Raw genomic sequence first — 27,652 nt, forward strand, 5'->3', positions numbered from 1 at the left:
TCCCACGGACACGGAGCGGGAGGTGCCGAAGCCGGAGCGCGGCCCCCCGCCTGCTTCCTCGGACACGGTGCCTCCAGGGGAAGGTCCCGCGGCAGCCGCGGGGAGCCCGAGGGGAAACCCCTCTTCCCATTCTCCTGTCCCCTCCTTCCCCCCCCTTCATCCCCGGTGCCTGCGGAGCTGCGGATCCCGGGGGCCCCCGACCCCGCGGAGCACTCAGGGGGGGAGCGACTGCTGCTCGCGAGGAGGGCAGCGCGAGGCGGGGTCCTCACGTGACCCCCCCGGCCCTAGCGCGGGCCGCCGCCTCCGCGCGCTCAGAGCCGCCCTGGGGCCGCCGAGATGCGGGCGCGCGCGCGGGCGCTGCTGGTGCTGGTGCTGGTTCTGGTTCTGTCCCCCGGACCCCCCCCGCCCCGGGGAGTGCGGGCACAGCGCCCCACGGCAGACACAGGTACGGGTGCAGGGAGATGGGGAGGAGGGAGAGGGGCAGGGAGGGAGCCCACCCGCCGGGCGGCGAGGCTGCTCCACGCTGGACAGCTCGTCCCGTCCCGTCTCGTCCCGTCCCGTCCCGCGGGCAGAGCCTCCGCCAGCTGTCCCGACACCCCCTCCCCAGGTGGTGTTTGGTGACATTGCTGCCGCGCTATCGGTGTTGCCGCAACTGCCCTTGTCCCCAAGTGAGGAATAGATCCCTGTGAAAGGCAGACACCCACCCCAACCCTCCTCCCCTGAGGGTTCCACAGAACTCCGAGAGCCTGGAAAAAATCGAACGGAATGGGGATGTCTTAACACCTTTGTACTCCATTTCCAGAAAACAGGACGGTTTGTATCCTTTCTTCTTCATCGGAGTTTCCTGAAGGATTTTTTACGCCGCAGGAGAGAAAGGATGGAGGAATTGTTATCTACTTCATGATTATACTTTACATGTTTTTGGCTGTGTCCATTGTGTGTGATGATTACTTCCTACCTTCCCTAGAGATCATCAGTGAAAGTAAGTGAACACACTCATCTTCCTCCTGGGAAACTAAGCAGCTTGGTGTAGAAAAACTTTGGAAAAACTTTTGAGTGCTCTGGAGACAAAACTGAAGAAACTTCAGAGACTCCATTAATAGTTCAACTTATCAATATAATATTTAATTTGATACAGTGTATCAGTCACTATTAATTTACCTATTCTATTGAAATAACAGGAAAAAAATGGAATAACTGTCCATTTCCTATTGAAAAAAATTAATTTAAAATTTGCCTTCCTTGTGCCTGGAGGAAAAACTTGAAGCTTCATCAATCACTGTTACGTAAGCTGACAAACTATTAACTAAACTTTAGCAGCAGGCTAGCAGTAATGTCTAGGTTACTAGTAAAAGAAGAAGAAAAAAAAAGAAGGAAAAAAAGAAAGAAAAAGAAACAGAAAAAAAGAAAAATAGAAAAGAAAAAGGAAAAAAAAAAAAAAAGGGGGGGAGGGGACAAATGGGTCATGGGATTGATGGGATTGGACACCCAAGCAAGAAACCAAAATTCTAAACTCTCTGTATATTAAAACATGGAAATGAAGTGCCTCCTGCAAATTTCTATAATTCTCTTAAAGTAGTGAACAAGTATCAGGATGAGCTACTGTTAACACATTCGAGGTATGACAGGAGGGAAAGGAATACCACAGTTAAACAGTTCTATAAATCTAATCAACCTCTAATAATTCCCCTGGCTTCAGCAAACCACTGAATTAAAGGGATAGTGTTGGCCAAGAGTTCATCTTTTCATTGCCAAGAATTAAAGTTCCCTAGGGAAGCACATAATTACAGAAAACCAAAGCTTAAAGATTGCTGTAGAGCTGGGTTTTTTTGAGTTTTTTTATTGATGATAAGGTGAAGATTCAAACTTTTTCTATTGTTAGCTATACATCCCTTTTCTCAGTGTGCAGAACTTGATCCAGAGTTACATTTCAGAAACAGTCAACTTATCAGAACAAAAATTTCATTTCATTCAACCAAGACACAGTTTCTTACACTGCCCAAAATTTTAGGATCACAGCACTGGTTTGAATTCAACTAGTATTTCTGGTATGTGAAGACACAGTAGCATGGATTTCCCTGGAAGATAGACAGACTTTACATGGATCATGTAGCAATATCACACTAGCACTGAGGAATTTCCCCACAATAATGACCCATATGAAACAGGGCCTGCATACATATGCCTTTTACATTGAAGATCATGCCCAAATATTTTGTATTATCGATACATCTTTTCTGGCATTTAAACTGATTTTTGTAATAAAGGTACAAATAAATCAGCCCAATAAATGAGGCTATGTTTTCAATATATTAATTTAGCAACTTCACATAAGTGTAGTATCTGTACAAAAGTTAGAAAGTTCATTCGATTAAAGCGTAGTAGTTTTTAAAATTATATACTAATGCAAGTAGTGGGTACAGAATACTCAGGTTTCGTGGGTTTTTTAAGCAATTCTTTTGCTCTATCCTCAGCCCTTGGCCTCTCTCAGGATGTCGCTGGAGCAACTTTTATGGCTGCTGGAAGCTCTGCTCCAGAGCTTGTCACTTCGTTTCTAGGTAAGACCCGTTGTGTTTTGGCTCTTCAAAAATCTAGAATTCTTTTCTTAACATGGCAAACTGAACATACCAGAGAGTCATTTTCCTTATAGGAGTCTTCGTGACAAAGGGAGATATTGGCATCAGCACCATCCTTGGGTCAGCAATCTATAATCTTCTTGGTATTTCTGCAGCTTGTGGGCTGTTTTCCAGCGTGGTATGTATCAACTTTCATAATTCTGCTCCGAAGAGCCAGAGGGTTACCCTTTCTGATTTGCCAACAAAAGCCAAGACAGACTTACTATGACAACTGTCAAGTTTATTATTTAGTAGCAAAACCAGCATGTAATCAGTTTTAAGATAACTTGCTATGAAAGTTTTTAAAAACACTAACTCGTTAAATATTGTACTCAAGTCATTCCTAAGAATCTTAACTTTTTACATAATATAGAAACAACATAGTGATGCAGCATTTACAGCACTTAGTGAAAGTATTACAGACAAATTGAAGAAAAGTAAATGACTCTGTGATCTGCAGGTTTCGAGGCTATCCTGCTGGCCGCTGTTTAGAGACTGTCTGGCATACACAGTTAGTGTAGCAGTGGTCCTGGCGATGATATCTGACAACCTAATTTACTGGTAAGAGCACAAGTAGCTTTGAATTAACATTGACTGGAGATTAGTGAAACAGTGTGTCAAAAAAACAGCCAGCTAACCCAAACTCCAAACTTTAAGTAGCCTGAACTGCCATTAATGGAAGAAATAAACATCCTGTTGACTTTAAAAAAACAGTAAGTCACTATGTTTGTAAAGATTATTACCTAAACATTCAAACTCTGCATAGTTATGAAGTTTGATCTGCCTAGGTTTGTCTGTACAGACTTTAAAATTTCTATCATAACTGTTGTGGTGTAACATTTAGTCTTCAAAGGCTCAAAAAGAGTAAACTGTGCTTTAATAGCATCACTGTTAAAAAATTTGTCTGCCAGAAGCAGATAATGCGCTTCTGATGTTTCAGCTTTCTTCCATCAACAATGAAACTCCTGTTGCCTCAAGTCAGTGACATCCAACACTCAGTCTCTGAAATGTGTAACTCAAAATAGCACATTCTGTTCCTCCTCTCTTTAACCACATGAAGACTCAATTTTGCACATATCAGTAAGATGCTCAATCTGTAAGACATCCTGGAAAACATGCAGCTATACGGTACACACATAAGATTTTGCAGGGGAGGGGAATGAATCAAACTGCTGAAAGAGATGGAGACACTTATGAACTTCTATGACACCAGCCATACAGCCACAGACAGATAATTTTTCCTTTTGTTACTCATGCAAATTTTCTCTCACTTTTCACTACCCATTTTAACAAGTTGAAGAGTGTGTGTGGGGGGGTGTTATATGTAAAAATCTATTTTTCATCCTAGGTATGAAAGTGCATCATTATTATTGGTATACGGGTGTTATATTCTGGTACTAAGTTTTGACATTAAAATCAACCAATACCTCATGGAAAAGTTCAGTCCCTGCTGTACATACTTCACAAAAGCTATGGAAGATGCTGAGCAGCAGGCACTGGTTGGACAGAGGGAAGAGGGTGGACCTGTAATTTGCCACCAGTCAAGAAAAGACAGTGGAATTTTTCAAGATGAGACAGACTACTCTCAACTTTCAACAAGCTTACGTGGGAGGCTTGATGAAAACACTCAAGGTATTATTATAAGTATTATTATGGTTGTCTCTGTCTTCATCAGTTCTAATAAGAGTAGATTTTGAGGTATTACTAAGATTTTGTTCACAACAGAACTTCAGTATAGTATTTAGAGTAAATAATTACTCTTCCCTGGAATATACCATAAAGCAAATTTGTAGTGGTAACATTTATATGAACATTTATATGAAGTTAGTTGCTAGAGGAATGCCAGGAGAGTTGCTGATTTGTCTCATCCTAAAACAGCAGACTTCCATTAGTCTTGGCTGGGCACATTTGAAACTTCCCAGCAACACTGCCTGTAAAATGCAGCATCAGCTGGAAAAGACACACTGGGGTTTTATGACAATGGCCCATGTTGTCTCCTCCTGAGATGGTAATAAAGAAAATCTGATTTCAGAATTTTTTCCAGTGTGATGTGGGTAAGAGCCACTAGAACTTGAGGAAGTATTTTTTACTTTGAGTATTCTCTCAGAGGCCAGTAATATGACTGTATGCTATGGATTCATCAACAGATCATCAAAGTGTCTTCACCATGCCTGAAGCAGATATGAAGAGAATTTTGTGGGTGTTATCCCTTCCTATTACTACACTACTCTATCTGACTATACCAGATTGCAGAAGACAGGTTTGGAGGAACTGGTTCATGGTGACATTTTTCATTTCAGCAGCATGGATTTCTGCAATAACTTATGTTCTTGTATGGATGATAACAATAGCAGGTAGGTCCCTGAAGTGCTGCTGCTATACAGAATCAACCAACTGAGAATCACTGAAAAAACAGTTTTCTCCCTGTGAAGAGTCTTCTACAATTAACAGTCTAGTTTAGCAACAGATACTTTGCTGCAGAAAAAATGCAAAAAAAAAACCTCAACAAAAAAACCCTTATTTTTAACTTAGTTTGCTTAACTTGCTTAGTTTGCTACTTTCTTCCATCTAATGAAAACCACTTAAAACTTTAGCAGCTTCAGACTCATTACCATTACATGAATGAGAATGTGTTTACTTACCTACAAAAAACCCCAGCCTGTAGTTAAAAAGAAAGTTTTGTTGAGCTGCTTCATGAAATTAAACAATTACATATACACAGCAATAAATTTGCCAAGATGAAGTCTGACAAACATGGAATCCCCCAAGACTGGAATTAAAGATTCAGGGTTCTGTAAAAGATCCACTGTATTTCTATACCTATCTTCTTCTACAGTAGGAGATATACTATTGTCTGCCAAAAACAACTCTGAAATTTTACTGGTTTATTTCTACTATAGCATCATATTTTATTAAACATTTTTGGGGTGTATGTATGTACCTATACCTCTTACAAATCTGCATCATGAAGTGAAAAAGTAAAAAAATTGCATTTACATGAGAGAAGGGGTATGAACTTCTGCCTAAAAATACTATATACAATATTTTAAGGTGTTAAAGGTCTTCTCATTTTACTGTTTTTCCAGTCAGCTTGAGAAAAATCCAGTTTTTAATTTTAAGAACATGCAGAAAACAATTCTTTAAACAAGAAAGGCTACAAAATTTGCCATTTCCACATTATAGCTCACTAATCCTACTTAAGTATTCTGCTAGTTCAGCATCCTAAACTTGTTTTCAACTTAAGTTCAATGAATAACTCCTTGTTCAGTGCAGAAACAGACGTACACATTTGGTAAATCTTTCAGCAATTACTAGTAGATCACTGGATATAACACCCACCAAGTTCTCTCCTTGGTCAAATGATTTTTCACTTGTATCTAAAGAGCAAGGGTACTGTCTGAATGCTAAAAGCTTTTGAAACAGGATCCAAATGAAAGTTATTGCTGTTCCACTAGACAGAGCATTAATTCATATGAAAGTGGGTACACAGAGAGTCAAATGTGTATTAGTGTTACTCTGTTTTTAAGAGTCATCTCAAGCAGTGTTGAGGTTTTTGATCCACTACTTCTAGGTCAAATATGTTCTATTTACACATCAAAATGCTAAAAATTACACATGTCCAGGTTCCTTCATGACAGGTGACTCGAAGGTTCTATCACTGCATAAACAGCCTATCAGAATGTCACAAAGGTCTCCTAGCTAGGGACTAAATTTTGATGGTCAAGAACAAACCTAACTTGGAATATGTTTTGCTGCTTGCAAAGAAAATTTGACTACTTATAGCAATGTATTGCTACTGATACACAAAATTAACTAAGGCTAGAAAAATAAGACCATTCTCTCTTTATGGTCAGTTGCAGGAAAAATTCCTACACATTAAATAGTAGATTCACCTGAGTTTAGATTCTGTCTTGTAATGTTCAGAAAGCCAGAAACTACTGTTGGGTACATGAGGCTGGTTCCTTCATCTCTCACCCTGGTTTGCTTGGCATGAACCAGTGTTTTCCAGCCTGGATTGCCTATAGAAGTTGATCTTACTGGTCCCACATGCTACAAATTTTACATTAGGAGTGATGAAAGAATACCAGTACAAACTCTGCAACAGGATCATGTTAATCCCTCTGAACCAACAAATAGCTTTCAACATAAATTTACTGGGCTGATCTACACTAAGCCAATGTATTTATTATTTTAAGAAGACTTACCAGTGTCCAAATATTGCAAGTAGGAATTCAGACTTAAAAAAAAAAAAAAGAAAAAAAAAAAAGTACTTCTTAGTGAGTAAAAAAGTTTGAAAAAAACAAATTACTTATAGTTTGAACAGAGGTATTAATTACTTCAGCATAGTAATGCCTGTGAATGGTACAACTATTGCAAAAGTCTTTAAGATCTGAATCCCTCTATTTTAAGAAATTAATTGCTTACAGTATACATGGAAAAAAAAAAAAAAAAAAAGAAAAAAAATAGTAGTGGAAAGTAAGCTGCTGTTTTACTAACAATGTAAGACTTCTTAATTTAAAGCAGAAAGTACCTAAAGGATTACCTGCACTTGTAAAAATTCTGCATTTTGAGTCTTACAAATCCAACAGAAGAACTTTCTAATTGGAACGAAGTGGTAAAGCCATGTAGTTGGGACAGTACTGCAGTAATGATCTTCATGACCTTTCTCCCCAAGACAATTCATGTGCTTTTTTTCCTCCCCCTTTAAAGAGGATGGTTATGAGTTATTGCTTCATGAGACTTTTGAGCATCAACAATCAGATGCCCTAAACCATAGAAGTCTATTGTATCTTTCCTAAAGTTGAGGGGGAAAAAACCCCACAAGTAAAATGTTAGATATTTAAGCTTTCACTCTATCAGACAGAAGAAATTAATTTCTGGTCTTGACCACTGGAGATATTCCACTCAGGTGTCTGAGAAACTTGTTAAGTAAGATGGTTACTGTACTTACAGTTCCCTATTCATTTGATTGAAGAAGCAGCACAAGATGGTATTTTTATGTTGTTCTTGTTTTTAACTACTTTCTGGTTCAGTCACCTTATAGTTAGCCAAGTCAGCTGACAGATTCCTTTTGAAATTACTGTATGATTACTAATCCTCTCTCTGGCAAAGTCCAAAGCAATTTCTTTAGATGAAACAAACTAAAAAGAGACTTGCATTTTCTATTGTCATTTATCAACTGCAGGTGACACACTGGGGATTCCAGAGTCAGTAATGGGTCTCACATTACTAGCAGCAGGAACAAGTGTACCAGATACAATTGCAAGTGTGCTGGTGGCTCAAAAAGGTAAAGATTTTAGAATTCAGGTTCATTCAAAAGGATGTGTTTAAAAGGTATTATGAAAAAAGAAGTCTAGTCAACGTTTCCAGAAATTCAAGAAGTCCCTTCAAAATTTTTACGCCAGATTCTACAGCTTAAGTTTACTAATAATAAATAAATAGCTTACCTGAAAAGAATATGTGGCTCAGACATTTAAAAACCTCTCAGAGTATCTTAGAGAAGTATTCTAGATTGATTTGATTTGCTGTTGATCAATTGTTAAGAGTTTTACTGCAAAACACAACTGTAGGTGTTGGTATTATGGATTTTGTAACAGCCTGTCTAGCTTTATTTTAAGTGCAACTGTGCAGATGCTGGTGATTTAGGGAGACTTTTTTTTATTCTTGTGGTACCCAAAACTATGTTCTGTAGAATTATCACAATAGTTCTTTCAATGAAAAGTCTGAAAATGGTGCACTGTGAGAAACTGAGGGCTGACAGTCTGTTCCTCCAAAACAGTTTGGCAATTTCATACAATATATTTAATCAGACTTATTTGTATTTCTTCTTTTACAGGAAATGGAGATATGGCTATGTCTAACATTGTAGGATCCAACGTATTTGATATGCTGTGCTTGGGAATACCCTGGTTTATAAGAACTGCCTTCATAAATACATCAGGACCCATAGAAGTGAACAGCAGTGGTTTGACATATACAGCCATTTCTCTAATCTGTTCTGTTGCTTTTATTCTTCTGTCAGTTCACCTAAATGGCTGGAAAATAGATAAAAAGTTGGGAGCAGTTTGTCTTGCACTGTACTTAGTATTTACTACATTATCGATTTTATATGAACTTGGAATCATAGGGAACAATCCTACAAGGGTGTGTGGTAACTAGTTTTAATCAGTGATTATACTGATGAAAAAAAAATGAAAGCAGAAGAGAAAGATCAGTTTCTTCATTTAGTCAAATAAAAAAAATATTCAAAACTCCCTTTGGGCTCTAAATCTTATTTACAGAACTAAGTCATGTCATTAAAGTAATAGTAAGTAGAACAAAAACATCACAACCTAATTGGAGCCCTTTCTTTTAGAGTCAAGAATTACAATATGACTACAACACACATATAAAACCAAAATTCTGAAAAAAGAGACATCTAGTTTTTACATTACAATGTTGATACACGCTGGGGGAAAAAATAAAGATCAGAAAACACTAAACAAATCCCACTATGCAATCTTGAGATTAACAAAGAAAATGGCTTATTTTATTAAAAACAGTATAACCATTCATTTAAACTGAATGACTAGAGACACTTGGCCTAATTTTCCAAAGGCGCTGAGCATCCAAATCTTCCATGGTCTACAGGGACCTGCAGGTGCTCAGTGCCTCTAAAAAAAATAACAAAAATCAGGCAAATTGTCTTTAAAAACCAAACATAGTAAGATTCAGTTAACAAGTATCACAGTATATTAAACACTATACTGTTAAAGGCTGGTGGGATTTAAAAGTTCCTTTTTACAGCTTTTGTAAGCATACAATGTTACTAAAAATGACTTACTAGGATAGAGAAGCTAAATAGACATAGGAATGTTCCTGAACACAGTTTTAAATTATGCATTGCGATCCAAGCGTACATCAATTTCTCTGCCACTGATTTTTATGCCGTTCATTATCCTACAGGCCTTTTCAGCAGATTCTGGTGAGTCAAATCTGACTGTTCCACAGCCCTTTGATTTTCCATTCTCCATTTTTATTTCTGCAAACATTACATGACCTGAATAAATAAGTTAAACAGCAGTTATTTCCAGTCTTCAACTTAAAGTACTCATCAGAAGTTGTAAAAAGGCATTTTTAACTATCATCTAGGAGGACACATGGAATTAGCCCTTTCAGACTGATGGTATACTCACTCATTCAGGGAAGGTTGCACAGGTCAAAACAGCAAGGAAGAATCAAAATTAAGATCCACTGTTTCAAATCTTTCCTTCACACTATGCCTGTATTTGACCTCAAGTTTGAAACGAAGCGCCCTATAAGGCTGAGGGAAAGTTCTGTATTTCATTTGCAGATGTTTCCAGGAGCATAACTACTGACAGGCATTAAATGAATTATAGCTCAATCCAGTCCACCGTACTTATCACAGTGACATATCAAGCAATCAAAACAACCCAGCAATTTGATAAAGAAGCTACAGAGCAAAATTAGAGCCTCTAAACCAGTAAAGCTAACAGGCTAGGAGTGGTGGAAAATTATTCAAATATTCAGTTCCTTCAGTGTCTTCTTGAGGTTGGACACACAACTCATGAGGCAATGTTTTTATGTAGATGTGTTAGTACCTCAGAGAATGGTCAATGCCTGGAGCTAACGAGTTTTTGCTTATGGTATGCTGTAGCACACCATTTCTGAGCCCCTAAATGCCACTAGGAACAAAAAACTTTTCTAACACACAGAACTTTATATTTTTACATATCATATGGTAGGAGACTGGCCTTTTACTGAAAAGAAATTGAACATATGGAACCATGGTCTTTATAATTCCTTATAATCCTGGTGTGAATACAATCTGCTGCTAATATTTGTACTTGCAATTCTTAAAAAAATCTCAACATAATTGCAACATCTGTAAGTTGCCAAGGAGATACTGAAAAAAAAAAATATAATTCTGAACTATCTGAAAGTTGCCCGGGCAGCAGCAAAGACTTTTTTAATAAAAAAAGAGAAAACCTGTTCCACGATAGCCTCCAGCTACATAAAAAATGTGCACACCTGACAAATTTTCCAGAGTTGAACTTTGAGTTCTGGTTTATATCAAATCTGCAAGTAGGCATACAAAGACTGTTAGGTATCACTCACACATTTTAAATTATTTGTCTTTTATGCCTCTTGAAAATAAGAAAAGCCATCCTGTATTTCAGTTAAAGCTTTCCATTCTGAAAGTACTTTTTCAAAACCACAATAAACATATTTCTACACCCAAGCTTCATTTTTCATTCACTTCACTGAAAAGACAACTTTCTAACTGGATAAAAAGAATTATTGGATATTGCTAGCAATCTTTTATGTTACATAGAAAGGGCTTGTATTTCTTAACATAAAGTGGAAGCATTACAGCCTGAAACATGATAATCAGGATCATCTATTTGCATAAAAAGCACACTGTCACTTGGGCAAAATTACTATCTCTGATTTGATACAGCATGATTTCTAGAAGTAATGCATAACCTGGGCAGGCCCAGGACCCTGCAGGTAGTTGTCTTAAAATAAATGCTACATTATATACTCTATGCTGGCCACAGGATACATAATACCTGCTTTGAAAAAAAAAAATCAAAAAGTAATTTTATTATTGGAATGGGTTAAAAGTTTATAGCTGACAAGCACTTAGAGCCAACATAACGCATACTGTACCTTAGTCTCATGTGTTATGGCATGCCTAAAAATTATTAATATAACTCAGGAAAGCTGGGGTAAGTAAGAAAGATTAGGCTAGCCAGACTCTTCTTCAGGATAAGGCAACAACTTTGTCTTCCTGTTGTTATCTAACAAACACAATATAAAACATTAAGTCAATGGAGCTGAACAGGGTAAGATTCATATACATACCACACTGACTGAATTTCTCTTTTAACTTCTGCCAGGTCAAGTCAAAAGGAAGCTAAAATAAAAATAAAGCCAAAAAAAAAGCATTATTAATACCAACTATTACAAAGAGAAAAAGAGCATGTAATCAAACATGCACACAAAATAAGCTCATGGGTTTTATGTACTGATATACTTACATTTCTCACAAATATCTGGTTGCCTTTAGAAGCTAATCTCTCTCTCATGCCACCTGCCATGGGGCCAGGCACAAAGCCTCGGTCAATATCCATGTTCCTGTCCATGCCTCCACCCATACCTGGGCCCATTCGATCAAAACCAGAACTCATCCGATCCATTCCCATTCCCATTCCTCCAGGCATATTGTTCATGCCACCTATTCCACCACCTACACAGAGAAAGAAAGCAGGATAACACCAGAATCTCTTTAGTGATAAATACACAGGCATTTTGTAAAAAGAAAAATTCAGGAGAAAAATAATAAAACTGCTGTAATATAAAAAGTAACTTCATACATACACAGTGATCTTTAGGGCAAAGTATCAGAAGATAAAGCATCAGATCCAAAATAAATTTAAAGACCCAACAGCCTCAAGGTGTTACACCATCTAATGCAGTGAAATGTTGAACGCAAGTAAAGAATTAGGATTGAAAGACTGTCCTGCACCTGGTACCCTGTACCAAAAAAAGACCAGTTATTTAACTGTGGCAATATAAAGATACAGATAGTTGACTGTCTACACTATTGTTTGTTTTGCTTTCTGCATTCTCATTCAGCATTACTTACTGCAGCCATACCCACATTTAATGACACCCCTTTCTAGAAAAAGCCTATTTTGCAGAGAGCAGATGTTACTGCAAGCATGTTACTAAAGACCAGATGTTACTGAAGAGCATGGATTGTCCTATGATACATGAAATTAAATATATCAATGTATATCTCAGTGGCATTCAAATACCCTATTATAAACCTTTTTGATTCATAATTTAAAAATAAACTATGAAGATGATTCATGAGGGACCTTCTCCTTAAGTCTTATGCCTCTAAATACTGCCTTATCTGCTCTAGCCTGAGAAGCTCAGACATTTGCTGTGATACAAACTCAGCGTATGAGCTTTGCATAAAATTATACTGAGGCTGATTTTTTTATTTCAGTGATAAGGGAGCACTGCAGTTCAGCTTCATGAAGTTCACACAAATAACTGTCCCTGTTTGTTGTTTGGTGTTTTTTTTCTGGAACACAAGTTTACTTAAATCACTCCTCCCTCCAAACCAGAAGCTAAAACCATTCTGAAACTAGGATTAAGAGAAAGACAGCACTACCAAGTTCTTATCTGAACTCGTATCTCAACCAAACAGCTTAAAGAACTACAAGTCTTACAGTCAGATGCAAGAGACTCCTACTCCCTGTACTGCTAAGACTCTATAAAGAAAACCTCTGATACAATTATAAATATGCCATTACATTGCCCATGCATTTACATTCTATTGAAACAAGTTAACCTACTCATTCCAGATCTTACTGGGCCCATGCTAGGTGCTCCCATTCCTCCTGCAAAAACACCGATCATTGCACCACCTAACCAGAAAATAATAAGGTGACACACTGAAACCACCAGTTAGTGACCACAACAAAGCACTCTCTCTGTAATGGCATTACAGGTACTCTTGACTTCTTTCTAGCTTTTCTCCCACCTCTGACAGTCTGTCAGCAGGACAAATATCTTAAAACTAAATGAGCCATTTCCCACATTGGGAAGAACAGCCCCAAAACTGAAGGGTTCACCTTCTTTGAACGTCACAGTACAGAAATGCCCTAGTTTCTGCTTTTAAGAAACCAATGCAAAAGCTAGAAGCAGCTTTCCTAGTCTCTTTCTTTACTGCACACAAAGAGCAAACTAATGGAATTTGGTAGGGGAAGGGAGAAAGAAAACTGACACTTAATAAAAGCTACTTGGCCGAACCATGGACTGTCCAGAATAGTATCAGAGACTGATTCTAAAGTGGGGCAGAAATGATTATTTTTATTGAAGTTGCAATATTCAGCAAAGTAATCCTAAGGGAGCTTCTAGAATTGCAGAATCTCAAAAGAACTACATTCCTGTCTCTGCAGAACAAAGTAGAACTGTCAGCCCTTCTTGCTTGATTTTTGTATCTAAAAGAAACAGTTCAGTTTTACATATGGCAAAATAGATCAATAACTCCTGTCTTCAGGCTAGACACACCATTGTTTTAGTATCTACAAAAGGTCACTACTAAATCTTCCATTAGATTAATTTTCTCCACACAGTTCAAAACAGCAACAATTGTTCCCTGCCAGTCTCTTGTGGGAAGTATTTGTCTTCTCTTAGACAACCTGCAGCTATAGCCACACCAAGACCCCAAAAATATAAAAGCACAGAATCATCAAGGTTGGAAAAGATCTCTAAGATCATCACATCCAACCGTTCACCTTACAACCCCTAACCACTAAACCATCCACAGCAGCACCTCATCTACCCATCTTTTTAACACCTCTAAGGGTGGTGCCTCCACCACCTCCCTGGGCAGCCTGTTCCTGTTTAATCACTCCTGTGAAGAAATTTTTTCTAATATCCAACCTGAACCTCCCCTAGTGGAGTTTGACCTTGTCCCATCACTGGTCACAGTGGTCTTGGAGAAGAGACCAAGTTCTGTCTCACCACAACCTCCCTTCAAGGTAGCTGTAGAGACCAATGAGGTCTCCTCTCATCCTTCTCTTCACTGAGCTGAACAGCCCCAGTTCCCTCAGCCTGTCCTCATATGGACTATCCTGCTTCAAAAAAAAAAACCCAAAAAACTACACTGCCAGGATTACTTCCAGTACATCAGCCAACAGTCTGAATATGAGGAAGATCTTGATACTCATTATTCATTAGGCCACAGAGGGTCTTGCAATGCAACACCAAGTCATTTTTGGAGATAGCTGTTCACAGGAATGTTTTTTGCCCTTTAAAGGAATTGTGAAAGAAAAAAAATTCCCACTTTACTAAAGCCAGAAAACAAAAACAAACAAAAAAATTACATGTATCCAGGTAAAAGTTTAATAACAAAGTGCAAAAAGGCTATGCTTTTAAAACACTTCAAGACATCATCTATAAAGAAAACAAAGCTGGCTCAGTTACAGAAGAGGCCATTAAATCCCATTCCAATATGTATGTGCTCAGAAGGCAGGAAGAAAACTAAGGGGACAAAAATTCACCATTCCTATCCAATGCTTCAGTTTTCCAGCATCCATTTGCAAAAGCAGACTCTTGGAGGTTTCAAAGGTGGCACACATGGGCAGTTTGTTCAGGATTACCAGAAGCATATACTTTAATACACAAAAGACTTAATACCTCACAAAGTATGAAGCTGAAGGCTTTACTCAAATTGTTTTTTATATTTTACAGGTGGAAAAAAACCCATCTGCCCTTTAACTTCCCTCCAAAGCAATGGGGCTGTAATAAACATTCAAATTACATTTCTACAGTAATAACTGAAGGAGAAGGAACAGAGAAAAAAGACCAAATGAAATCAGGTTTCTTCGAGAACTCTTTCACCACTATGTTGCAATTTGCCTCAAGAAATTTAATAGTTACCATACCCATCCTTCCAAAAGAATCTCCAAAGCCACGGTTCAATCCCATGTCACTCCGACCAAAATCTCTTTCCATGTTTCCTCCCATTCCACCACGGAACATTTCTGTAGAGACAAAAGCAAAAAAGTAGAAATATTCTGTTACATAAACCTAAACTAGTGTTCATATGACACTTGTTTCACAGCTATTTGTTTAGACAGAAGTGGCTTTAATGCACAAGTTAGAGGCACCTATGAAATATTTAAATCTCATACCAGTTCCTATGCCTCCACTCATGCCACTGATAGTACTACCTTTTTATTTATTTACATTACCTACCCCTAAAGGAAGGGCTTTTAATAAATAAATATTAGCAAACTAATAAGAGTACAGGAACAGTGTTCACCTACCTCCCATTCGGTTGACTCCAAATCCTCCAATATTAGGCATTCCTTCCATTCCACAAAACCCAGCAAGTCCTGTAAAGTAAGGAAAAGTGTTTTCTATACAATATTAAAAAAAAAATTAATACAAAGAACTTCACTGCACGTACCGCCTCCCATTCTGTTCATTCCTCCAAATCCTGGGCCGTCCATTCCCATACCTTGAAACCAAGCAGATAAACACTGTTTAGAAGATATGCAATGTCCCAATGGACTTGAACAATGCAGGGACAGTTAGCATCTCAAAAGCACACTACAAGGCTTGCTCTGTCAAGAGTATGTCATTCTTCCAAACACAGAAATTACAATTTTGAACTTAAAGCTCTATAAAAGAACACAGTCTTACCTCCTGGGCCCATGCTCCCCATTCCACCACCCATGCTCAACTGTGTTGCACTGATGGGCTGTCCACCTGGTCCAAGTCCCATACCAATGCCACCAAGACCACCTTGAAAACAAAAATAAGTATCATCAGAACTAAGATTTTTCTTCTGTATCATAAAAAGAAGACAGTATGCAAAAATCCTACTAAACTGTTTCAAGCCTCTAAATAAACATTTATTAGGTGCAAGGAGTAGAAAACAGTGTGCACTCACGAGGTAACTGTGAAGTTTTGCTGTCTGCAACACGGAAATCTTCATGAGGGACTGATTTGTCATCCTGATAGAAAAACAGGGATGTTATGCTATGATCCTTTCAATGTATTGGCAGAGTCATGTAAGGTAGAAATCTAAGCAACTTACCATTTTTACATGCATGGGTCTATCAAACAGGAACTGTCCATTGAACATAGCTGAAAAAATGCAAGTCAAGGCATCTACAGAAGACAATAATTTAAAAAAAAAAAAAATCAACGTAGTAAGTTATTTCTATACCATTTTAGGAGTCCTGTCTTTCATTATCTAAATTTCAGAATGCCAATTCAAAGGCCAGAAGAGACTATGCAAGCTGTTAGGCTTATAAAAGTTAGTTTCACACATCACATTCCCACATATTTTAATCTTGTTCACTATTCTCAGGAACACCTTTTTAGACTCTAGCAGTAAACTCAGTCACTAAAAATTCAACCTGCATTGTTACACTCTAGTCTGTATATACTAACTGCAAGGCAAATAAGCATCATTTGCAGAACTAAGCTAACAAAAATCATTAAAGACTAATCCATACTTGATCAATTATTTTTCAAAACCAAGGATACAAATTGCTTGAACAGCTTCAATTGCTTGTTCAAAAGTAACAGTTCCCATTCCTCGACTCTTGCCGTCTTTATCTTCTTTGATGTCTGCACGCTTCACAGTTCCAGCAATGCTGAACACCTCCTTCAGTTTCTTCCAGCCAACTTTAAAGTCAAGCTTACACATAGAAATACATTAGTGATTTCAGTACACACTTCTGTGCTGGCTGACATTACATTTGGAAGAGATTTTCTGCACTGTCGTTATTCTTCAGCTTGACAATGTTTGATATATTTAAATAGCCAGGATTTTGTAATATACATAAACTGCAACCAAGTCCAAGAATGTCAACTAAAAGCAGCATTTTATGCTACATGCATGTATTCTACTTTAATTAACACACTAACATTAACAAAATGGATGGGTTCTTGTCAAGAGAAACTGTACTCCCACAAGTCCCGCTGCAGACAAAACAGCGCTTTGAGCAAAAAAAGGAACTTAAAGTTCCAGCAAATATAATAATTTGTTAGCCTAAAGTAACTAGGCAAGATAAAGTACATTTTATACTTAGTAGCTGTAAATAGATAACAAAACAAATGATTGTGCAATATCTAAAAGTGTAAGTCAGCCTCAAGACCTTTACACATCTTTCGTGTCCAAAATCTTAATACCTTTCCAGTACTTTTAGCTGAATATACCAACTGTGAGCTGATTTCCCCTTTATATTAAAGCTGAACTGTGCAGAAATATAACATGGTTTACAAAGATCTAAAATTATTTACAAAATACAGTTTTAAACTTACATTAGCAACAAAAATAGTGGACCCAAGCCTGCCTGCCTGCAAGTTACTGATAACCTCAGGAGGAATGTTTGGATTATTAAGAATAGAGGGTGGTAAATTCATTATGCCAGGTGCCACATCAGGTCCATGTCCTCCAGGAAACTGTCCTCCTCCACGCTGTAATGCCCTACGAGCATGTTCACCTTCAGGATCCTGAAACAGGGGCAAAAATAAGCCAACTTAATCATCAAGAGAACTAGCAACAAACGAAAAGGTACTACTGAAATTTTATGTAAACCCATCAAAATTATCAACTAATATCCTTGTCCATGTCAGAGGGAGCAAGAACTGAATTAGCATGGAGACCTGATTCCCTCACCTCTAGAGGTGGGTCCTTTCAGATGAGGGTTGAGGCATATTGGCAAAGCACTTGTGGAGGAAGAGTGCACTGCCACTTCACATGCTGTACCTAGCCTATGGACAAGTAGAAGAGATTTCAATCTGAAGGACTGTCAGTCTAGCACCTTCTTCCAATAATTGACTTAATTAGGCTTTTTTGTTAATTATTAATACCATTATTAAAGTTGTAATGGGACAAAAAGAACTGCATCAGGTACATCACAGGAATCTTGGCATTAATTTCACTTTCCAGTCAGCCCAAGGTCTCTACTTCCAGCCTCATTTTGCACATATGTAGTAGTCTGATATGCATCATATTTCAAAGGAGGTAATGTAAACAAAGAATAATTTAGATTGGAAAAGACCTCATGACACCAAAGAAAGAATAAGAAGCAGAGTCAGTTTAAAGAAAAACACTATTAGATTATTATGACTTCAGGACATAGCTTTTGTCAGTTCATTTCGCATAGTATCAAGACCTTCTGCAAGCCAACGGGCATTTCAGCCCATTAAAAATATATTTAAAAAAAATTAAACTGGAAATTGCACAGCTAAGATGCTCAAAGCACTCCACTGTCATCTCAGTAGTTACAGTATCTTTGCTATTTCAAATTAAAACCAGCAGCAATAATCATACCTCTTTAATATTCAGCGGTCTTCCACTGAGATCATATTTGTTCATAGTTTCTAGTGCTTTCTTAACAAATTCTTCATCTTTGAATTCAACCACACTAAAGAGGAAATAAAACATTCAGAGTATTACAATAAAGTCTGAAAAGTTAAAATTAACAGAATGTTTGGATAGTAGTGTGTTTCTACACACATAGCAAAAGACACTTACCCACAACCCTACATCCATGATGATTCGACATCATATGTAAAGAGAAGAGAAGAAAAAAGTCAGTCAGCATATATGATGGAACAGTTATGATTCCAGTTAAAGATCCCAGCTCAGTGTTAAGTAACTAACCAAGTTACTTCCATCATCAAAATCCAAAATACGTGTTCTTTACCGGTAGCCAATCTGAATTTCTCCTATTTCCTCAACACACATACATTTTAAATGCAAGAGAGTACATTATCTTTTATTCTCTTTGAGCCAAACCAAAACTGGAAAAATGCCACACAGATCTATGTAAGGACAACTGGGGAGAGGAGGTGGGGGAAAAAGGTAGAAAGAAAAAAACCCAAAAACATAACCAAAAACCAATCAAGACACTCAATGTGTCATTAAGAGCTGCCCACTGACTACAAAATTCAGATCTACCTATAACAAGTATACCAGTACAATGAACAAAGAGTCTGCAAACCTCTTCAGTATTACTAGAATAATTGAGAAATTACTTGGTAAGAAAATAACCTTACTGACTGCACCAGAAGCCCTCTAATAAAGCAAAGAATTGAGGATTGCTTGAAGTAAAGCAAAGCAGACAGCATGTTTTAGTTGTAACAAGCATTAAAGAAAGTAATCTACAACAATTGATACAACCTTAGTTAAGACTCAAGCCTGCAGTTCTCATGATCTCACTGCAGGTTCAGAGCTACTATTGGCCAAACTTTTGACAATTATTAAGGAAACAAAGAAGCTTTAACAATCTTCACTCTTAGTGCCTCATTGCTGGCACTCTGTTGGCTACCAACCATCTCCATCCATTTAGTTTTAAGAAACAAATACCTTACCCTGTTTTTAGAGTATCAACCCTGCAAATCTTTCAAGTCAGGCACTTCAAACAGTATATTCTTAGCTAACATGTTACACTCATTGGCCCCAAGAAGAGAGTACTATGCTAACAAAATTTAAATAAAATCAGGGGCTTATTGAATGTCCTTTATATCAAGTAGATTTGTACCAAAACAAAGATGTTTGCTAAAAAGAATTAATGCCATTTGTTCACTTTTAAAGAATTATTTTGTCCTTTACAGCCAGCTAGTTTGAGTTGCATGAAAGTGTCAAACTACTTCTCATACAAATCCCTCAAGACTACCTTAATGAAAATCAGTATGAAAATGAAACTTACTTTCCAATAACTGGTACAGGTATTATACAAAAATAAAACTGCTGAGGAACTTTTAAACCTCTAGCAGATTGTTGCCCACGGCACTTACCCTTGATTTTCCTTCAGCATCCTTAAACAGCTCCACGTATGTAACCTCACCAACTACATAAGACATACAAAGGGAAAATACCAAGAGACAATGCATTTAAACACCAGTATCTTTCTTTACTGTGCCCCTGTGCACAACTCTACAGAAAAGCACCTATTATTCACCAACAATCAAAACCAGACCAACGTACCTCCTGTCAATAGCTATGTAATTTAGCTAATTTTCAGAAATATGCAGCAGCCACATTCTCAAAAGCTAAGAACAACTATATTTAACCTAATTCATACTACAGATCATATTTTGGCCAGTATGATATAGTTGGTGAACAAATTCAGATATACACAGTCCCTTAACCTAACAAAAGAAACGTCAACAATCACTGGAAACGGTTACATTTATCATCCTACTCACAACACCTGTTTTAAGGTGACTTCCTACCTGAATGTCTTCAATCATAAGTTTGCCTTCAATAATAACCAAATTTACACAGCAAATATTTCACAGCAAGCCACTCACTTTCTAAAATATGAAGTTTCAGAAAATAAGCAAATCAAATAGTCACGTCACCTTACAACAGATAAGCCAACAGTTACAGAAGGGAGGTTTTGGCATTCTTCACAGCCTAAAAGCCAAGTGTGCTTTGCATTACTTTTGAAGAATCAATTTTTTTCAAGGAAAACACAGAACTAGCTTTTTACAGATTTCATATATTAGCTTTATCTTACCCCAACTTAAAATTAAACGTATGGGGTAATAAGATTACTCTATCAGAACTGCAACAATAGTAACAAGCTTTTAATAGGAATCTCCAGACAAACAGTCATGGCAGTAGTGACTATGCAGACAAAGTTAATTCCACAGCCAGATTCCACCAAAGAAATACAAAACAACTTTTGAAAGACATCCTTTATTATTCATGTTAACACACTAAATGTGTCGCTTAAATACAATAGCCCTTAAAAATTATCTACAAAGACTACAACTAGACAAAACACAATCTCTTTTAAGAAGTCATGAGGTCATGCATATACTCTCTACTGTCACACTAGAATGGCAGAAGATTGTAAGCACTTCATTTACCCATCCTACCCTGCAATGCAATTGTCTCAGATGAAAGAAGGGGAAGGGAGAAAGGTGTACCAAGTAAAGGCCAAAAAAAAAAATAAAAGGAAGTCAAATCAAATCTGTGTGGCTCAAAGGACATACACCATTGTATTTAGGCCCAACCCCTTTCTACGTGAAGTGTATTATAAGGAATAAGTTACCTTTCTCTCTCATAAGATCTTTAATAGCTTGCCACTTCATGTCATATGGGATGTTGCTAATAAAAACTCTATTACGATTTATAGCCTTCTTCTCTCCACTGCCTGCATTCTTGTCCTTTGAATAGGGGTGGAATCTATTCTTGTTTCCAAGAGAAGGGATTGCCTTTGGTTTTGCAACGTACTTCTCTTTCACAGGTGCTTTCTCTTCTTTTGCTGTCTCATCATTATCCCTACATTTAAAAAAAAAAAAAATTAGTCTTGTATTGGATCATTATACTATTATACCTCCTATGCATACAGCTATACACACCCTATGTTACTAGAACTCCCAAGATGTCAAATGCTGCTTTTCAAATTAGGAAAAATAATTTATTTTTTTTTTAAGTGAATGTTACAATAGATTCATTGACTACTGTAAGTAAAATAAAATCTTGCTACTTCAGTTACATTCCACTTCCATTACATCTGTCAAGATTCAGCAAGATGGTACTATGAAATATCAAAATACAACAATTTAGCTGAAAAATAACCTACAGCATCCATACTTTGGTGCTTCAATAAATTCCACATCAGACTTCACTAATTACATGTATTCATCACTTAAGTGAGAGCTGAAATGGACTAACGGAACAGCTTAGTATACTTAATTCAATGAAATAATAATAGTATATAAAAAATAAACTCTAATAGTTTGTAAATCAATTTACGTTTTATTTACCACAGAAACATTAACAGTTCATCCCAGACTACTTTGAGATAGAAATTAAAAATAAGTTAAGAACAACAAATGCTCTTTCATTTAATTGCTTCACACTATTAAAATTTGCAAACTTGATAAATGCATAGTAAATAGGTTTATAAAGGCATGCCCTGCCTCAAAGGCTAACTAAGTCGCCAGGTATTATTGACAGGAAATAACAGCAAAATGGATTTCTGGCCCTCAGTCTTTCAAAAATTTAGCAACAGCAGTGCTCTCCTTTTAAATTAAATCTTTTTATTTTTAGAAAACGTAGGAAAATTTTCTTCCTCTCCCTCAAAGCAGGTCAAATCACTTTAGCACTCTCCACAGCATTACTCTTACGAGATGATTTAGCATGCTTACAGAGAATCAAGTGGCCTGAAATGGTACTTTAAAAATGGTGAATCACTGATCTGACAGGATCCAGTGATAAAGCCAGGCAAATGTGATTCACTAAACAGATACCACTTAGAGATACACACCAACGTCTAGTTCAAATCTTACTGCAGTTACTGAGACGCTTAGAAATCACTTTTACACAGACTATTTTTTAAAAGCCCGCATTAGCCACTCAAGTAGGAAGTATTACAAGAAAATATCCAACAGGATTGTCAGATATGATTGATTGTGAACCCTCTTTCTTGAATTACAATCTTTACAAAGCTTCCCACATTTCAGAACACTTAAGTGTTTAGTTTTATCTCATTCTGACACTTTGGAAGGTTTCTGGTATAGAACTACACAAAACAGGCATTTCAGTTTACAACTGCAATGTATGGCAAGAACCCTGATTTTGATAAAATGAGTATTTTCAGCTCTCTGCATAGTTACTAACAAAAAACTGAGTAATCAGCAGTCTCCCACTCAAGCACACATGCAAGTCTTTTGTTAAGCTAAATATATTATATACTCAAGCTCAGGCACCTTTAAGGGAGGAATAAATTAAAATACATCCATATTTCTCCCATGACTTCTTTCCAAATTCTGAAGTACTCATATGATAGGAACTTCACAGCCCTTGTCCCTTGCGTTTACAACTGGATTAAAAGAGGATTAGAATCTGAGAAATGTGTGGACATTCCTCTGGGCCAAGTATTCATAAAATTTAAAACATTCGAAGTCAGCAACATGTTATCTGGTTCAAGCATTCTTCAGCTTCCCTCTGCATCATCCCTTCTCCACACCATCCTGTCTGTTCTGGCAATATAATTCTTGTGTAGCTGTGTAATGAAGTGAAATGGGGGAAACAATGAAGAGTACTGGAGGGAGTGGGAAGGAGGGGGAGAGAAAGAGCAAAGCCTGAGATTTGCCAGTGAGATCAGTTCCTTCCAATCCAGTCCCGATTGCAAATGCAAAAGTCCTACTCAATGAGACCCCCAGTAAAATCCGAGTTCTTCCTTAAATTTCAGGATTAGAGCATTGGATTCTCTTTATCCTTTTAAGCTCTTTCCTGCTTAAAGGATTATGAAACAGCCCCCAGGCACTCAATGTAGTGCACAGGAAGAGCCAGGTCTCCAAATGTGGAAGCCACAGGCTCTACCAGACCTGGCTGTACCAACCAGTAGAGAGCACAGAGGATACAAGTCTGGCATAAACTCTTAACTCTGGGAAACAAGAAGACAGTTCAGTTCATCTGGGGATCACAGCCAGCCTTCTGAAAATAAAGCATTAATTAAAAAAACAATCCTTCTTGCAAAACTCATCTGCCAAAACCAACGGGCCAGTGAGCAAGCTGGAGACAGAGATTCTTCTGTGGATGTAGCTCTTACCCTCCTTCTTAAATATTAAAAATAATTTCAATCAAATAATATACCCAAAGCAATGTCACGCTAGTCACCTATAGACCACCAAAAAAAAGTCTCAGAAACTATGAACTGACATTTCCCTAGGGGAAAACCAACAGTAATTTCCACACTTTACCTTTTGTATGAACTAATCATTGTATATGTTAACATTTGCCTGTGAAATCACTAGCAAATTTCTAGGGTTGAAAAGAGATGTCCACATTAACTTCTCTATAACAACCAACAACATCCTCACTATTAAAAAATCAACAATTTTTACTTTTTGAAAAATAATGCCTTTGAACTTCTGTAAAGTTCTGGAAACGAAAGCATCCATACAAGCAGGATCAGCAGAGACAGAAATACAGGAAGCCAAAAACATGGGATTCTAAAACAGACCAGTTTAGTTTTGTTGTACTGAGCAGTGTAACTGTTCAGCTCAGTAAACCCAGGCAAGTGTGGAAGTTGAGACCAGGATTCCCCACCAAGTTAATCTGCATGTTAAGCAAACCTAGTTAGTGAAATACCTTCTTTTTTTTGAAGTAGTACATTTCACCTGTACACTGATGTTTAATCTTTTGTACACATGTGAGGAAGACTGGTAACTGAATGCAAAAGAACAGGATTTGAAACTCTGTCAGCAAGAACTCTACATTACTTTCAAAATTAAAGATGTGATTTCTATCTACACAGAACTGGAATATTTCATTTGCTTTTTATTACTTTTGGAGGGAAAAGAAAAAAAACTGCTGACAGGAGGAGCAAAACAGAGAAATTAAGTAATTACTTCAACAGCACCAATGCCAAAAGGCAGTAACATATTATGTGCCTCAAAAGGTGAAAAAGGATCACAATCTTCCTGTGAAATTTCAGTCCTAGTGCGTGTAGTTTAGCAGCCGAGTGCTAGGCCCAAGAAATAAAAATAAACTGCTGTGTATGGTAATGTGAAGTTTATAACTCATAAGCTATTTGAATTTCACAGGGAGTCAAGTAAAGGCAAGAAGTAAGCCTTTATTCCTCCAGCTTTATATTGCACTTGATCCCATACACTGTTTTGGTAACAGTATCAGACTTGGGCTGCTTAGAACATGCCAAAACTTCACAGATATCAGCAGCTTTGAAGTACCACTACAGGAGGTACTTTCCCTCCAAGATGTGAATGAGATTAGAAGTGATACTGGAATTCTAGTAAGGCCAAAATCTAGTTCATGTAAAGAATTACGACCCCTGAAGCTTGACTTCAAGAGCAACCAACCCCTTAAAGGATTATTCTAAGTATTGCTCTAGAAAACTGGCACTTGTCTTCCTTACACTATGTTACTTTTAGACCTGCTATATAAGGCACAGTTTACATCTTCCACCTATGGTAATGCTACAATTCATTAGGAAAGTTTACATGTGGGGTTTCGTGTTAGTTTTTAAGAAGTAAATCGCTATACATCTGTCTTACTATTCTCATTCTAACAAAGACGACCCAGAACACTCCTCGAAACAGATCCTCTGGGTCCCGCCCAGAGCCCGGTACCACACAGGCGGCTGGGGCTCAGCCCCTCGCCCGCACCTGCGGCTCCCCGCCCAGCCCCGGCCTCTGCCAGCTCTCCGAGAAGCTCCACCTTCCCCTTCCCCATCCCCAGCCACGGCCTCCTCCGGGCGCCCCGCAGGAGTTCACTGCGGCGGGAGATGCCACCCCACCGCCTCAGACCCAGCCACCCCCCGCCGCGGCCGCCGGCGTACACCGGGGGTTCCGCGCTCAGACCGCGTAGCTCCTGACCGACCCGAACCCCGCGAGGGGAGGAGCCCAGCGGGGCGGGGAGGTGGAGAGACCCGGCCGCCCGCCCCCCCCCCCCCCGCCGCGGCCTAGGCGGGCCCGCCGCACTCCCGCGCTTCCCCGGCTGCGCTGTTCCCCCCCGGCCCCGGCCCCGCACACACATTTTGACGCCATTAGCGCTGCCCCCGCCGCTCCCGGTTGCGGTCGCTGCCGCCTCCTCATTCTGCGGCGTCTGTTGTGGCGGCTGTTGCTGCGGCGGCGGCTGTGGCTGCTGTTGTTGTGGCAGCGGATGGCCGGCGGCGGTGGCGGCCTCCTGGGCTCCGCGCTGTGGTGCGGCGGCGGCAGCCTCGGGCTTGTCGTTCTCCGCCATTTCGTGGCCGGGCCGCGGCCCCGCTACCGCTGGGTTTGAAAAAGGGCCCGGAGCGCCTCGGCCTCGCCGCGCCGGGCCGGCCAAGTCTCGCGAGAACGGGGCTTGCGGCAGGGGGAGGGGACGGGACGGCGCCGGGAGGCTTTACGGGTTGCCATGGCAACGGCGGTGGGCTGCCAGGCCAGGGGCCCGGTCGCTATGGCCGCCCGGCAACCGCGGTGGCCGCTTCCCCCTCCCTCGAGCGCGGCACAGCGCGGCCTCCTCCCACGGGACCGCTGCTCGGGGGTGGGACCCGGAGGCCCTGGCTCCGCGTGGGCATCGCCCACCCCGAGTGAGCCTCGGGTGCCCACCCCGCACCGCGGGGCCTCGGGCCTGCCCCCCGGGACTCAGTCGTTCCGCCCCAGGCAGGCTGTCCCCATGAACGGGGCTACCGGCCATGTCCAAAGGGAAGATTTGTCTTGCATTTTTACTGCATTCATAGTCTCCCCATTCCTTCAAAAATCAGTTTAGTCACAAGGAAAGTACTCCTCCTGCCAATAAGATATCGTATGGTCTTTTTCCAAATATTTCAGTACCTCCAGCATTAAGAAGGGAGAAACATTCATGAGAAAATGAGGGCTCCTGAATTCTATGGGCCCCAGTAACCCCTTAACCTGTACTGAAACAGCTCACAGACAGAGGGACAACCTTTATACCAAGCTTCTAGTATTGGCTAAAAAGCTATCAAATCTAAATCCTACTCCAACCACAGACAGTTTATTATTTATAAGCATATAAAGACACTGCACAGGTTAACCTGCAAGTTCAATTATAGTCAGAGCATTGGACATCTACATGGACATTTGTTTTATGCTTATATATAAGTATAAATTAAATATTAATAGCCACACATGATTAAACTTTTTGCATTCTCTATCACTCATCAGAGAAGATGTTCATTTACTTACAGGGCATAATGTACAACATGTTAATCTCAGCTTCCCTTGGCTTCTTCAATCCCAATTTCTCCCTATCACATGGGGAAAAAAGGTTTTAAGTAATATTTTTAAATGAAAAAAAATAATTTCTACCATGTGGACATAGCTTAATCATTTCATAACCACAAATACCAAAGTATTTCTAAAGGGGTCACCAAATGTTATATCAACATCAATTATCTAAGGAAATCCATTCAGTCCTCTAAAGTGAATTTATATCTGTGGCTTCTGGTTGCTGACCCACAGGAATCCATGCACTTCTTTTAAGAAAACCATAAATGAATGTTAATGAAAGATGAGCAGTACACAGGCTCTGCATCTCTACTGGAGTGTGTTTCTGGCATGAGACAGGTCAGGATGCCTGGTTTGGAAGAAAACTCCTTATGAGCTACTGGGACTTTTTTGCCCATCTATCCTCCTGTCACACCAGGTGGTGATAACACCTGAGATTGTAGAGAAAGCTCAAAGATACTATGAACCTCCCTAATAACCTACATCCAGGATGAAGATAGAAAAGCATGTCTAGGGGGCTGATAAGAGATGTAAAAATTTCAGGTCACACATTAACCATAATTAGATAGATAAATTGGTATTTGTGATAATAATCATCACTGAAATAGTTAATGTTTACTTAAAATTGCAGTCATTACTTTTTACAGCTCTCACTCGTACAGGATGAAAGGAAGTAATTCTTATGTTCAGGTTACTAAATCCCATTACCAGACTTTTGCTTAGTTGTTTTCTGCACAGAGCATCTCAAGTGTTGGAACTATATATTCCCTAAGCCA

General features: G+C 38.9%; 2 protein-coding genes across 4 annotated transcripts; one reads left to right on the top strand and one right to left on the bottom strand.

Moving 5' to 3' along the window:
- Nucleotides 1-392: 392 nt before the first annotated feature.
- SLC24A5 (solute carrier family 24 member 5) lies at nucleotides 393-8,857 on the top strand. Its single transcript, XM_030456830.1, has 9 exons — nucleotides 393-445; nucleotides 803-982; nucleotides 2,475-2,558; nucleotides 2,651-2,754; nucleotides 3,076-3,176; nucleotides 3,964-4,247; nucleotides 4,763-4,969; nucleotides 7,801-7,902; nucleotides 8,452-8,857. The coding sequence occupies exons 2-9, from the start codon at nucleotides 901-903 to the stop codon at nucleotides 8,772-8,774; spliced, it is 1,287 nt and encodes a 428-aa protein (XP_030312690.1). The 5' UTR covers nucleotides 393-445; nucleotides 803-900; the 3' UTR covers nucleotides 8,775-8,857.
- Nucleotides 2,840-25,972, bottom strand: MYEF2 (myelin expression factor 2). 3 transcript variants are annotated; one of them, XM_030456827.1, is made up of 17 exons: nucleotides 25,682-25,971; nucleotides 21,230-21,459; nucleotides 19,965-20,017; nucleotides 18,700-18,707; nucleotides 18,496-18,589; nucleotides 17,481-17,672; nucleotides 16,701-16,854; nucleotides 16,246-16,295; nucleotides 16,099-16,162; nucleotides 15,849-15,950; nucleotides 15,613-15,663; nucleotides 15,470-15,538; nucleotides 15,086-15,184; nucleotides 12,989-13,060; nucleotides 11,660-11,868; nucleotides 11,484-11,535; nucleotides 7,609-9,654 (listed from the first exon to the last, which is right to left on the bottom strand). In XM_030456827.1, exons 1-17 carry the CDS (start codon nucleotides 25,888-25,890, stop codon nucleotides 9,491-9,493), a joined length of 1,872 nt encoding a protein of 623 aa, XP_030312687.1. In that variant the 5' UTR covers nucleotides 25,891-25,971; the 3' UTR covers nucleotides 7,609-9,490. The 3 variants fall into 3 exon arrangements, with proteins under 3 accessions (XP_030312689.1, XP_030312687.1, XP_030312688.1); XM_030456829.1 differs by lacking the exon at nucleotides 12,989-13,060 and having other exon boundaries at nucleotides 2,840-9,654; nucleotides 15,470-15,511; nucleotides 25,682-25,972; XM_030456828.1 differs by lacking the exon at nucleotides 12,989-13,060 and having other exon boundaries at nucleotides 9,123-9,654.
- Between the last annotated feature and the right edge of the window lie 1,680 nt (nucleotides 25,973-27,652).

This window comes from Calypte anna, chromosome 10 (genome assembly GCF_003957555.1).
Source record: "Calypte anna isolate BGI_N300 chromosome 10, bCalAnn1_v1.p, whole genome shotgun sequence".
NCBI classification, from domain to species: domain Eukaryota; kingdom Metazoa; phylum Chordata; class Aves; order Apodiformes; family Trochilidae; genus Calypte; species Calypte anna.

Coding starts and splice junctions, on each gene's coding strand:
- MYEF2 (XM_030456827.1), bottom strand. CDS start 25,890: ATGGCGGAGAACGACAAGCCCGAGGCTGCCGCCGCCGCACCACAGCGC. Junction 17,673..18,495: donor GACCGCTGAATATTAAAGAG/GTATGATTATTG, acceptor CCCCTGTTTCAG/GATCCTGAAGGTGAACATGC. Junction 15,539..15,612: donor AATGAACAGAATGGGAGGCG/GTACGTGCAGTG, acceptor CTTACTTTACAG/GACTTGCTGGGTTTTGTGGA.
- SLC24A5 (XM_030456830.1), top strand. CDS start 901: ATGATTATACTTTACATGTTTTTGGCTGTGTCCATTGTGTGTGATGAT. Junction 983..2,474: donor CCTAGAGATCATCAGTGAAA/GTAAGTGAACAC, acceptor CTCTATCCTCAG/CCCTTGGCCTCTCTCAGGAT. Junction 2,559..2,650: donor GCTTGTCACTTCGTTTCTAG/GTAAGACCCGTT, acceptor TTTTCCTTATAG/GAGTCTTCGTGACAAAGGGA.